At 39.9% G+C, this 14,424-nt stretch overlaps 1 protein-coding gene across 21 annotated transcripts in view; it reads left to right on the top strand.

The window, feature by feature from the left end:
• The window catches only part of sox6 (SRY-box transcription factor 6), a 161,543-nt gene that overhangs the window by 83,959 nt on the left and 63,160 nt on the right, over positions 1-14,424 (top strand). For all 21 annotated transcript variants that reach the window (XM_067399613.1, XM_067399627.1, XM_067399615.1 and 18 more), the window contains 2 exons: positions 8,294-8,466; positions 9,887-9,955. In XM_067399613.1, coding sequence (XP_067255714.1) covers positions 8,294-8,466; positions 9,887-9,955 — 242 coding nt within the window. The remainder of the gene's footprint in view (positions 1-8,293; positions 8,467-9,886; positions 9,956-14,424) is intronic.

Here is a 14,424-nt window from a genome sequence, read left to right as displayed (position 1 = left end):
GTATATTTATGTTGAGTTCAGTATATTTTATTGCACTTTGAGAAATTCATTTGAAAATAAAATTATAACTGTTTCTGTGATTTGAAACAGTGAGGGGAGAATTGGACAGAGCATTGTATTAAATATTGAGTGCACTTTAAAAAGGAGAGTGGTTAAAAATACTAAACAAATATGAGATTAATTGTGATAAAATAGTTTAATCAATATACAGTTTTAGTTCAAATATATTAGCGAAATAATTTTTTGAAGTGAGGCAAAATGAAACACATTTCTGGCTGCTAACTGACATTTGATCTGTACCAGATTAGACTCCTTTTAGGCATTGTTCCTGAGTGAGATAGAGGAAACCTTCTCCATCCGTCACAGCGTCTGAAATATTCCTCCATCTCCCCCATCCTCCAGCGGCACGCTCTGCATTTTTCTCTCCCTAACGCCTCAATAGTCAAACTGTTTGCCCTTATGTACCCAAGTGAAATATGAGCCACTGTAAATTATTATTCTTTGGGCCACATTTGCAAGATGAATGCAGGGAGAGCTGTGCTCCGTTTCTCTCCTAATGAATTGAGGAATTTAGCTTGTGGCGTTTGGCTGTAGAAAGGCACACCTTGTTTGCTGCCTCTCCTCACATGGTGTTATTGAAAGTGCTTGTGAACAGGAGCGCGTTGAGGGGAAGACAGCCATCGAAGAAGCCCGACACACACACACGCACGCACGGTTCAGACCTGAGGAAAATCACTTCTCTGAACACTAAACCACAGGGCATGCATTTAAGCTTTCCTGCTAGGCAAATATTTTCATTTATTAAGAACATTCACAATGTCCTACACAGTTACAAGCTCTAGCTATAGTTGCTCTAAGGTGGTAAAACCCAATAATGCAATTATTCACAAATTAGAAGCATCTTTGCCTGATGTGTGCCACTAGCAAACACCGGTTTAATTCTGTGTACTGCAGTGTTGGGAGAGCTAATGTTTATTAGAGGATGGGTCGCAGAGCTAATGTTCTGTTCACGGCCGTGTAATGCTGTTTAAGAGCTGGCAGGGCCATGCCCGGGCCGCTTTAGCGCATGTCACGCTGGATTTCCGACTACAGTAGAGTCTCCGGACTCTGTCTCCGTTCCTCCCCAAGCCCCGGGGTCCTAAGGGGATCTGCATTGCTTCTAATGAAATCTTTATGCACAGGCACACAAGCACAGAGAACAAGCTAGGCCTTGAATGGTTGTTGAATCTAATCAGGGTTTTTATTCTCTCTAATGATAATAATAATAAAACAGGAAGAGGTCAAGGCATCTAAGTGAGTGATGAATGGGTGATTTTAAATGTGTGTGTTCAAGGACGGCTTCATTCTCAGCGGTGACCTCGGCGTCGATAAACTCTGATAGGAGAAACATTAAAATGCACACCAGGAGCTCTCTGTCCCGCATCTGTCTGCGTGTGTGTGTGTTATGTGGTCAGGTTGAGCTGTTATTTCGGTAGGACTCTTTAATGAAGAGGTTTGTGTGATCCTGAGGATGCTGGGAGAAGAGCAGGGCTCTTGCATTATCTTAATTACACTCGTGAGCATCGCTGCTGTCGTCATTAGATTATTAGTCGGCATTAAAGTGCCCCATGAACGTCAAGAACATGAAGTGTGTCTCTGTTTAAGAGCCACTCTGTTGACTTTTGGTGTCAATCAAGTGTTTTCGAGATGGGATGGGAAAAAATAAAAATCCTTGTTTAGAGTGTGTAGGAAGATGTAATGGAGTGCATTTTAATTCACTTCGCATTCTTGGAGTAGTATTCATATTCTGCTATCTCACACACACACGTATTTAAATGAAAATATGTGGAATTATCCAGAATAAATAAAATGTTTTGGTTGCTAAGAGCATTATCAAATTGGTAAAAAGAAAATCAAAATATGACATTTGTATTTAATGAAGTTGCAAGAAGGTGTAAAATTTTAGTTTGTGGGACTTTATGGACACTTCTGTGCAGTCTCGGCCATACATGCTAAAATGCACAGCTAATTACATTTAAATGCTCACAGTGCTGTATCCGGTTTGGCACTAGTGAATATTGAGGACAAGACGTTCACCCTCTTTTTATAGCCTGGACAAGAGCTGTAAATTTGCATTATGCAAAATTTTAATGCAGCATTGAAAGGTTTTTTGACTTGATGATTTGGGCTGCCATATGCTTACATGTGCTAGCAGGTCCTGGTGCATGCTAGTTAATGAAGTTTTATTGGCAGGACCAGCAGGGTTTCGATCATCGCATAGGGCAGAAAGCCAGGTAAAACAGCTGTTGGTCATACCGTCTCAAATCAGAAAGTAAAAACCATTTTATTAATGCCATATTAGTCGAAATGCTGCTTGTCATTCAACAGCACAAATATGATTATAATTTTAAATGTGTGTTTTAAATGTTAGTTATTATTATCATATAAAATATTTTAATTTATATTTTACATTTGTGTATATTATTTGTTTTATTTTATTTTTTAAATATTATTCTTTAGTTTTTAAATTTTATTCTTTTATTTATATTGTTTGAATTATATTTTACAAATTATGTAATTATGTAATTAATATATATATATATATATATATATATATATATATATATATATATATATATATATATATATATATATATATATATATATATATATATACACCATAATTAATTTATGTAAGTGAGAATAGCAAAATAAAGTAAACTGTGACATATTATACCCCAAAATTCTTCATGCAGAGGACTATCAGTAAAAATGACAAAAATTTGGAACCAAAAATTATTCAGACAATGTGACCTAATCATGTTTGGTTTAAGTGTTATCTGACATAATTAAGATTAATTTTTCTGACACCGTTTAACTCTGAGATCTTGTCATACTTTATTACCATTTTTTAAACTATAGTGAACAAACTGTATTAATGAATGAAATGTTCAAGGTATCTGAATAAATTTTTGTTTGACTGTTTATATATACACTATATTGCCAAAAGTTTTGGGACGTCTGCCTTTTCGTGCACATGAACTTTAATGGCATCCCATTCTTAATCCGTAGGGTTTATCATGCAGTTGGCCCACCCTTTGCAGCTATTACATCTTTAACTCTTCTGGGAAGGCTTTCCACAAGGTTTAGGAGTGTGTTTATGGGAATTTTTGACGATTCTTCTAGAAGCGCATTTGTGAGGTCAGGCAGTGATCTTGGCGAGAAGGCCCGGCTCGCAGTATCCGCTCTAATTCATCCCAAATGTGTTCTATCAGGTTGAGTTCAGGACTCTGTGCAGGCCATTCATGTTGGAACAGGAAGGGGCCATCCCCAAATCTGGGAGCATGAAATTGTCCAAAATGAAGCATTAAGAGTTCCTTTCAATGGAACTAAGGGGCCTTGCCCAACCCCTGAAAAACAACCCCACACCATAATCCCCCCTAAATTTACACTTGGCACAATGCAGTCAGGCAAGTTCCGTTCTCCTGGCAACCGCCACACCCAGACTCGTCCATCGGACAGACAGAGAAGCATGATTCGTCACTCCAGAGAACACGTCTCCACTGCTCTAGAGTCCAGTGGCGACGTGCTTTACACCACAGCATCCGATGCTTTGCATTGCACTTGGTGATGTAAGGCTTGGATGCAGCTGCTCGGCCACGGAAACCCATTCCATGAAGCTCTCTACGCACTGTTCTTGAGCTAATATGAAGGCAACACTAAGTTTGGAGGTCTGTAGCTATTGACTCTGCAGAAAGTTGCGACTTCTGCACACTGTGCGCCTCAGCATGCGCTGACCCCGCTCTGTGATTTTACGTGGCCTACCACTTCATGGCTGAGTTGCTGTTGTTCCCAGTTGCTTCCATTTTGTTATGATACCACTAACAATTCACCGTGGAATATTTAGTAGTGAGGAACTTTCATGAATGGACTTACTGCACAGGTGGCAGCCTATCAAGGTACCACTTTTGAATTAACTAAGCTCCTGATAGCAACCCATTCTTTCATAAATGTTTGTAGAAGCAGTCTGCATGCCTAGGTGCTTGATTTTATACTTCTGTGGCCATGGAAGTGATTGGAACACCTGAATTCTATGATTTGGAGGTGTGTCCCAATACTTTTGGCCATGTATATATATATATATATATATATATATATATATATATATATATATATATATATATATATATATATATATATATATATATATATATATATATATATATATATATATATAAACATTTCTTTTAGGTATCAGTTGCTCTGTAATTTTTTCTACTTTTATGCAGTTGTTGTATTTATTTGCATGTGTAGGTTCATATAAATGTCAGTTGAGCAGAATTATAATGATTTTGTGTGTGCATGTTTGCTCTCAGTCTTTAATCTTCGATTTAGTTTGATCTTTACCCTTGGGGCTTGTCTTTAGATGCAACAAGGTTCTTCAGTCTTATTAGTGATTTAACTGTGCTCACTTTGAAAACACAATCACATTTTTTAATTCCCTTTTAGTCATATTGAACTCTCTTATTTGGTATTGACAATAGAGACAGAGATTCTTCACATAAATTAAAAATGTGGGGACCATAAATCACAGTCCTTGTGTGAATGTATCGCTCGGCTAAAAACAACTTTTTTGTTTTATTATTATTATTGGTTCAGATGAGGGAATGTACCTTTTACAGCCCCCGAGCTGCCAGCCATGTCAGGCACGCCAGCTATGCGCAACCTGCGTCCGGGCCCGGCCTGGGCACAATCGCTGCTTTTAGAACCCTCTTAATTTACTTAGGATGGGCTCGCAGCATATGGGAGTATCCAAAAAAAGCCAACTGATGGAGAGACAAAGAAATTCCAGTATTCGGACATTAGGGGGGGGAAAAAAGTCATTCAAATTTAGTCATAATGGTTCAGCTGTCCTAACCAAAGGAAGAGAAGAGAATAGAGAGTCTTTCCCTCTTTTGCCCCCTTTCTTTTTTTCCCTCTTTCTTCCTAGTGTGTGCCTGGATCTTTTATCTCTCTTATTCACTTGGGACTCTTCAAAGTAACAAGCTGCCCTCTCTTCCCTTGGTGCAGGACTTGGAACTCAAATTAGGGACTGCTTGATTAGAGGGGAAGGGGGGTGGGGTTGGCCTGGGGTGGCAGAATGGCTGTTGGACTGAACAAATCGCACCCCTACAAAGTGTCTTTTATCTGGTGGGCCCTCTCTTTGACAGCTCCCTCTCTCGCTCATTCACTGCAGTCGCAGTTGTTTCTCTCCGGTATTCTAGTTGGACATTGTGGGAAATGCCATCCAATCTGGTTTGTGACAGTGAAGGGAGAGGAAGGTAAATGTTCTGCTGATGTCGCCTCCCTCGCATATTCTTGCTCATTCTTTCTTTTTCCCTCTCAGCCAAAGGTCCTGAGTGGAATCTTATGTCCTCGTTGATGAATTAGACAAACTTAACCTGCTCTCATTATTCTGAATCTCCTGGCCAGACCTTGTCAAGCCAGAACGACAATGCAATGAGACACCTTTACAAGAGCAGCCAGACTCACTGCTGTTAAGAGCAATGCAATATGCACCACTGCTCTCTTTGTCAGCACTCTGCAGACAGATACAGACCGAGCTCCCCCCATGCTCCCCTGCCAATAAAAGTTTTATCTGCTTTTAAAATGAATCTATAATTCAGTGCAGAAAGAACAGGATTTTCTATACTAAAACGGAGTACCAAAAAATATGAACAATTCTCATGTAATTCTCACAACTGAGTTTTGTTCAGACAAGTAAATAAATAAATGCATATATATTCATTGATACATCTCAATTATGAGATTTAAAATGTGTTTTATCACATTACTTTATAGCATTTTTTTAACATGTGATATTATTTTTTAATGTATTTATAATTTTTAAATGTTTTTAATATTATTTATCCATGCATTATTTGTGTATATATACATACATGCTAGACTAGGCCATTAGGCCAATATTTAACAGTATTATTATTATTATTATTATTATTTTATTTTTTAATTTTAGATTATGTAATAGCTATATTTTTTTCTACATAATACCATGTATAATATTGTTGAATATCAGCCTGTTGTTTGGTATTCAAGTGCAAATCTTTCAAGACATTCAACTTTAAACTTTCCAAGTTATAGTCAGAAAACAATGAGATAGGACCAGAACAGGGCAGAAAACTGAGGAGGGAAAACAGGAGTGAGAGAGAAGTGGGAAGACATTTTGGTAGCAGGGTGGGGTGGTAGGGGTGAGCTCTGGACAATCGAGCCGGAGACTAAACAATGGAGCCTCTGTTAGTATGCTGCTGGTGTTTGTGCAGACCAGCACTTCGCACACACAGAACCTGTGCTGGGCCCTCCACAGTCTGCGGCCCCTCGGTAAAACTCGGCTACTGTAACGTGTGTGTAATCGGTTACCAAAATATAGTACACACAACATTTATATAACAGTTCTACACACACAAATACATGAAATATGATAATTAGGGTATGCATTCTTATGGAAGTGTACTCCTGACAGTTGTATTTCAGAACCAAGTGTAGCGGATTGTGTGATTGAAATGTGTGATTGAGTTGGAGAGTTGTCCGGAGAGCTCCTGAGTGGGCAGAATTGAGTCCAGATGTTTGCCCCTCAGTAGGATATGAGTCCTGTCCTCCCCCAGAGGCCCCTGAGATTCTCTGTTGGGAGGAGGAGCAAGTTATGCTATTTGACATCCAACAGCCCTTCTGACTTGAAGTGTCTCTCCCTTCGTCCACTGAGAGATGCTCTGCCGCCCCCACCTCCTCCTGACTCTCTCTCTCTCTCTCTGTCCCCTTCTCTTTCTGAGCGTGCACGGGGGCAGATGTCAGTCCCGACAGCAGCAGCCGCTAAATACGGCCCTTCATGGCTCAAGCCAAAGGTTAATAAAATCGGTAGCAAATGTATCAATTTTACAGATAAGCCATTCACAACAAGTGTAGTCGGCTAAATAAAAAGTCAATTCAGGCACAAGGAAACCACATGTAGTAGCAGTGAATGGGAGCTTTTTAGGTGTCTTTTTTTTTTTGAGAGAGAGAGGGTAAATGGAGAATTGCAGCCTCTCTCCTTCATTTCTGCCACACAGTCCTGGCCAGTAAATTGCTCTGAATGGGGGCTGGAGGTTGACAGGCCCTATTAAGACAAACGGCCTCCCTCATCAGAGAGATAAAATAAATCAGGTGTTTAGTCAAATTAAAATAGTTGAACTAGAGTGGGCCCCAGGGAGCCGCTTCAGAGAAACTCAAGACAGATGTGGCCAGGGGAGCACAGGAAGACACCCAGGAAAGAATTTAACACTGAGCTGGCTGCTAGCCAAGCCAATTGTACTGTTCTCATGCAGCAGCAGGTTACTGTCCGGAGGCAGGATCACTTAACATTGATTAGCTAAAGGTACAGCGCAGCCTCATGGGAGGACATGCAGTAGGCATGCACATTGTCTGGTGCGATTATGCGTTGGGTAGTGACACTGTGTTTGATGCTTGCAAGAGAGATAATGAGAGGATACAGAGGTGACGGTGACCCTGTTTGCGAGAGGCACGTCAGCTCTGAGGTGTTTGTGTCTGCTTCTCTCTTAATGAGAATTGAGAGCAGTCATTACATGGCAGCGCCTCCAGTTGTGCAACTGTTGCCAGCACGCACACACACTTGCCCTGTATTGTCTGTCACTAATCTGCCACCTTCACTCGTTTTGTGACAGCTCCTCTTATTTAATAGGAACAATTCAATTCCTCACCATCTCTACTAGAAGCCGCGATCACCAGAAGTGGAAAGAGAGAGTGAGGGACTCGCGACCTTCGCACTTTTAATGAAGCCTTTCCGTTGTCAGACTTAGGCTGTTTGGATGATACCATTCTTGGCATTGAAGGAGCTAGAGTTTCCCTCCCAGACCGCCTTCTGTGGTCTTCAGGAATTCTCTTGACTGATATGTGCTGTAGCTGTTTGGATGCTCAGAATTTGCTGGCTCTGTCCTGTCCTCTCAAAGAAAAAAAAGAAAAAAACTTGCTGATCCCAGGAGCTTCTCGATTGTGGGAGCTTTTTATATCTCTGAATCACAGATCTTTTAACAAGGCTCTGTTTTCCAGCACTTGCTTTGTTTGCTGTTCTGTCTCTAGGATAACTGACCTTTGCCTTCATATAGAGACTATATTTAAGAGGTGAGGGACATCTGGCTGACGTAACATGAGATGTAAACCTTTTCTTTTCACTACTGGGAGAGTGTACAGGGTCATGGAGAGAAGACTTTGTTTCTGTTCTTGCATTGGTTCCTTATGTTTGACTGCATGTGTTCTGTCGCAGGTACTCCAGAAAGTCTTGCAGAGAAGGAGCGACAGCTCTCCACCATGATCTCACAGCTCATCAGCCTGCGAGAGCAGCTCCTGGCTGCCCATGATGAGCAAAAGAAACTGGCCGCCTCACAGATGGAGAAACAACGTCAGCAAATGGAGCTGGCACGCCAACAGCAAGAGCAGGTGAGAATGTGCAAACCAGGGTGGAGCACCAAATCAAATTCTTAAAAGTCAGAATTTAATAAATTCTCCCCAAACTGTCTCTCACTGCTTCATAGTGTATGTGTCCTATAAACCCAGTTGTTTTGTTTAAAACTGGTCTAATGAAGATGTTATCAGCCATGCATCATGTATTCTCATTTTACAGCCTCATTTATCAGAAGAAGCAGTTAAAACAAGATTGCTCTTATTTGCTTTTAAATAGGTAATGAGTCCTTCTATTTAGCATTTTAATATTTTAATTTAGTTTATGGCTTGATGTTTCACTCCTTGACAAATCAGGCTCTGTGGTTGTGAGGACGAATGCACAAACTAACGGTCATTGTATATAATTAATGAAATATGGAAGCACGTAAATTGGTAGGGAAATTGATCACTATTAGATCAAACTTTGCATGAGAAGCATGTGTAGCTCAATCAAATGAGGCGTACTAAAGGCATCAGCAGCTCATGAGCTCCGTTAATGTTGCACAAGATACATCTCCATCTTCCCTGTTTTAATGGCGAAACCATATAATTGCTGTCAATTTAATATGCAGATGAATAGGTGCATATTAATGTGGTCTGCGTTTACCTGATACACAAATTCATCCTATTAATGTCACCCGACTCTCCATATTAATATCGAACTTTATGAGGATTGTATCTTCATTGTATGCTCAGCTGATTTTAATAAATGGTTCTAGCAGGAATTTACTGTTTTGCAAATGTTCCTTTCCATTAATGACAAACAAAATGGAGGGAGAGGATAGAAAAGAGCGAGAGAGAAAGGGTGGTGGTGGGGGGGGGGGGGGCCTGAAGTTAGGATGTCATTTAGCCATCCAGACACGACACAGTAATTAACTGTTGACACTAGTGAAGAAGCCAGCACAAATTAATCCTGACACATTTGCAGACGGGTGATATCTTACAGTGAACACTTTGTAATTATATTTGAAAATGAAAATTAAATGACACTTAAACCAAGGCTGTCAGGCTAACTGAGGAGGAGGAACGGGGGAGTCTGCAGGGGCTGGGAGAGATGGAGAGAGAGGGAGGATGCAATGTGCTTAACGTGGAGAGCCCACCCTTGGGCAGACCCGACCACTCCTAGGTTGCATAAACATGCCAGTCTTTCACCCTGCGGCACATCGCCCAGGCCAGGCCTGGAGCTGGGTATAATAAACATAAGCAGGCCTCTGATTACAGTCATTAGGGTCAATTGGTGGACGAGAGATGTTAACCACAAGCTCTGATTGCATATATTATCTGTCTACATAAATACATGGTACAATCAATCCAGTTACTCGCTCATAGACTATGATAACGTACATCCTTTAATGTTTTAGGCCAGGGTTGAAGGTTTCTGGTGGGTTCAGCTAAACGAATCCTTTTGCTTTCGCAGATTGCCAGACAACAGCAGCAACTTCTGCAGCAACAGCACAAAATCAATCTCCTCCAGCAGCAGATTCAGGTCAGTGCTTGACTTTCACGTCTTCATCTCCTCTTATGCGCTTCTGTGAAAAAACGTTACTTTGTTTTTACAACTGTCATCAATCACGTTACAACTGTCACCAATCAGGATAATTAGCCAATGATAATTCGGAAGGGGCTATAGATGGGTAGAATAATTATCACTCCCTAATTAATGAAGGAAGAGAAAAAAAAAAACAGAAATGAGAGAAAGCTTAATGACACCAAGTGGTGCCTGTTTGCATGTTTTGTGGAAAAGTGCCCTAAGGGTTTGAGACATGAAAGCCGGTGATAAATGCCTCTGAAATTACACCATCCCAGTGCGGTGACGTGGCAGCGGCTTTGGAAAAACAGCACAGACGCTACTGTTAGCCCCGTTCCCCATTGTCCAATATTGGAAAAATCACTTTGCGTTCATTTGCTTTAACTGCGTTGCGGCCGACAATCCTGTAAACATACCCTGTTGACACGTAAATTGCGCAAACCTTGCCTTTTGCAAATATTTGCTGCTTGCTTTAAGTCAGTTTGAGTGATCTTTTGAAGGTCTCTCTTTATAAGTGTGCTTCAAGAATAGGCTCATTGAAAGTTTGCTCTTTGCTTAAAAATAATTGAATTGGATTAGTTGCAAAGTACACACTGTGGTCACCCAAATCCGTTTTCTCGCCACAAAGTGGATTGCACTTTTTTTCCCCCCTCCATCAAGCAATTATGTGAAATGAAAAAATGGAAAGGAGGGAGAATAAAGAGAATGCTTACAAGAGCGCCATAAATAAATGTGACGTATATGTGAAGAAAGAAGGGGAAAAGATGCAGCAGAAGAATGAGTGTGCCTTTGTGTGCTTGTGTGAGAGGGCCGTTGGTTTGTGTGGTATGTGGTGCTCCATCAAGCAAGGTTAGCGGACCACCCAGTCAGAGACATGGATGTACACAAGCTGGTCAGTGGCAGTGGTCAAGGTCTTTACACACACCATACACACATAAAAGCCAAGGGCAATGAGAGCAGCCCATGCCTGGAGATACTTTCTTCCTCTTCTTCTTTTTTCCCCTGCTTTGATTAGAGACAGGTACAACATTCCCCACTCCTCCTTTCTCTCCCAGATTCACTATTATGTCAGCTGATTTTCTCTCGCATTTTTCATCTCTTTTTACATAGTCATTTCATTCTTTACCTCTCAGTCTTCACATTTCACTCTCTATTTCAAGTCTCATATTTTCCTGTGCATTTGACATATACTTCAAGGCCCATGAGCTTGAAGCCCTCAGAATGGAATCCAGGAAGGTTTTCTTCTCAGTTCTCTACCTATCATTGTGAGGTTAACCATCTGCCTTTCTTTCATTCTCTGCTTAGATGTGTCAGGTAAAAACAAACCACTGTCTTATTTACACAGCCCGAAGCAGACAGATTTATAGCTTGGCAGTAAAACCTCTTTCAAGTGCACTTCTCAAGAGAAAGGCCCAATCTGTTAAAGGCTTGTGCTGTTGAAGAGCCCGCAGAACTAGCCACTGTGCTACTACCGTCTGTTATGCACTCTCCACCACGCCAAAAGTTTGCGCTCTTCACTTTCCATTAGACAGGCCCCTACATGCGACTGTGTGTTCAGTCGGTAGCAGTGGAGTAAGAGTTCATGTGAACAGTTTATTTACCTTTAGGAGAGGAAGCTGTTGGGTTTGGATGTTCTTAACTAGCGACAGTCATCCTAAACAGCTGGGCTATGCTATACTGTCATTCCTGCAGTGCACTGAAGAGTAGCTAACTTAAAGGATTAGTTCACTTTCAAATGAAAATTAGCCCAAGCTTTACTCACCCTCAAACCATCCTGTGTATATGACTCTCTTCTTTCTGATGAACACAATTGGAGAACTATTAATAAATATCTTTACACATTCAAGCTTTATAATGGCAGTGAACAGGGGTCATGAGTATGAGCTGAAGAAAGCATCCATCCACATCCGTTCATCATAATATGTGTAATCCACATGGCTTCTGGGGATTAATAAAGTCCTTCTGAAGCGAATCGATGTGTTTGTGTAAAAAAAAATCCATATTTAACAAGTTATGAAGTAAAATATCTAACTTCCACTAGACCGCCTTCCGTATTCAACGTACGAAGAAAATGATGGATGGGTGTGGATGGAAGCACTTTCTTCAGCTCATACTAGTGAACCCTGTTCACTACCATTATAAAGCTCAGATTCGTCAGGATATTTATTAATATTTCTCCAATTGTGTTCATCTGAAAGAAGAAAGTCATATTCGCCTAGGATGGCTTGAAGGTGAGTACAGCTTGAGGTAAATTTCAACTAATCCTTTAAGTAGCTATGTTAACGTAACTTTTTTTCTGCTGTGCTGTCAAAATATTATAGCTTTATAGCTTTTACTGAAACAAGGTAGCCTTTCCAAGAAAGAGGTGTAGCATGATGGTTTTACTGTCACATTGTGTTGGAAGCGTACACTAACTTTCAAAAGTTTGGTCTTTTTGAAAATAAATATTTATCATTGATAATAATAAGAAATGCTTTTTGAGAACCAAATCACCATATTAGAATGATTTCTGAAGGATCATGTGATACTGAACACAGGAGTAATGATGCTGAAATTCAGCTTTGCCATTACAGGAATAAATTACTACAAACAAAAAAATGATGTATTTCTTTTGTCATTTCATTTTTTCTAGTTCACTCAGTCACATTCCTGACTGAAAGGCTCATTATGTGGCTCATTAGGGGCAGATTTCTTAATCTCTTCAGGTGTGAATCACAGCATTATTCATGTAGATTGACGCCTCTTTGCATATAGCCTGTCTAAACAAAAAGTGTCTTGGAAATTTTAAATCAATACAATGTTTTATGCGTCTGAGTAGTCAGAATGATTTTTACATCATTGTGAAGCAAAAACTCTAGGCTAAAATATACAATTCCCAAAAGTCTTGTGAAAAAATGTCTTGTGAGGCCTTATTTTTTTGTTTTTTCAGAAACCATGCATATACATAATTCTCTCAAAAATACAAACATGTACATACAGTACTTGCACACATACTGTAGCCTGGTTTGTGTTTAATATGTTTATAAGCAACTGAAAAAAAGTACAAATATCAGGGCATGTCAAAAATACTTCAGGACTCCAAATCAGCCTCAGACTCCAGAGGGTTATAGATAGATAGATAGATAGATAGATAGATAGATAGATAGATAGATAGATAGATAGATAGATAGATAGATAGATAGATAGATAGATAGATAGATAGATAGATAGATAGATAGATAGATAGATAGATAGATAGATAGATAGATAGATAGATAGATAGATAGATAGATAGATAGATTTTTTTTTTTATGTATTTTTATCAAATAAATGCATCCTTGGTGAGCTTGAGCCATTTAAAAAAATAAAATAAAAAATTCTTACTAATTAAATTATATGTTTTTTATAATAGCTTGTGCAGTCAGCCATTTTTCTTGACTGTAGTTTATGGAGTCCTCTTTCCACTTTTCTTGATGGAACCACTTGTCCAAGATTTAAACACAAGAGACAGTCTCTATCTGCTGCTGTTAAAGGCTGTAACTCTGGGTCCTAATCACACATTTTAAGAACAGAACACCACAAGAAACAAAGACACCAAGAAAGTCAGGCTTAGGACCTGTATCTTATTATGCTTTTTATCTTCTCGACTTTGTTTTCATATATCATAAACATTTCCTCCTTTTGTGACCCATTTAACTTCCGTCTCCAGAGGCCACGGCTTGTAGTAAAGATGAAGAAGAAGGGAAAGTCGGAAGACAAGAGTACGTTGTAATGGGAAGCGAGAGGAGGAGGCTTGCTAATGCAGTTCCCTGGCACTCTGTTTTCATTAGAGCTAGCTCTACAAAAAATGCCCAGTGCTCTTAATATACAACAGCTTTTGAGTTAATTAGTACTCCAAACAAGCTCTTCAGCCTTCATGTAGAAGACGTAAAAGTTGAGTGGTAAAACAGCATGCAAGGATTGGGTTTCCCCGCTGTTAGCATGGAGCGTGTGCACGGTTTAAAGAGCCAGCCTCCCCATCAAAGCGCTACTGTTTTGGCTCACATGTTAAGTGGCGCTTTAGACCTTTATTGATGATGTAACTGATCGCATCAGTGGATTCTGCAAACGGGACTGAATGGGGTCCAAATGAAACCATCAGGCCTGTAACACAATACAATGCTGGCTCGTAAAACCAATTCTGGTTTTCTCTGGAGTTGTTTGGCACTGTGCATTGCCCAAATCAAACCACTTTTAAATTACCCTTCTCTAAGTTTCATCCTTTCACATTTTGTACAATGAGCTCAGAGAGACGGAGAGATTGAGACTTTGTCTTTTCGGGAATTACAATGTCACTTGTTTTAAAGATAACAGATGTTTAGATTACAGCGCTAGAGGCTTATCAGAACTTCAAGCTCAAGGTTTTACTTCTTATTTATTCCTTTAGCCAAAAGCCTCTTGTTGAGAAA

The sequence above is a fragment of the Chanodichthys erythropterus genome, chromosome 11, assembly GCF_024489055.1.
Source record: "Chanodichthys erythropterus isolate Z2021 chromosome 11, ASM2448905v1, whole genome shotgun sequence".
In the NCBI taxonomy this organism is placed as follows: Eukaryota; Metazoa; Chordata; class Actinopteri; order Cypriniformes; family Xenocyprididae; genus Chanodichthys; species Chanodichthys erythropterus.
This window is presented reverse-complemented; position numbering and strand designations above follow the sequence as displayed.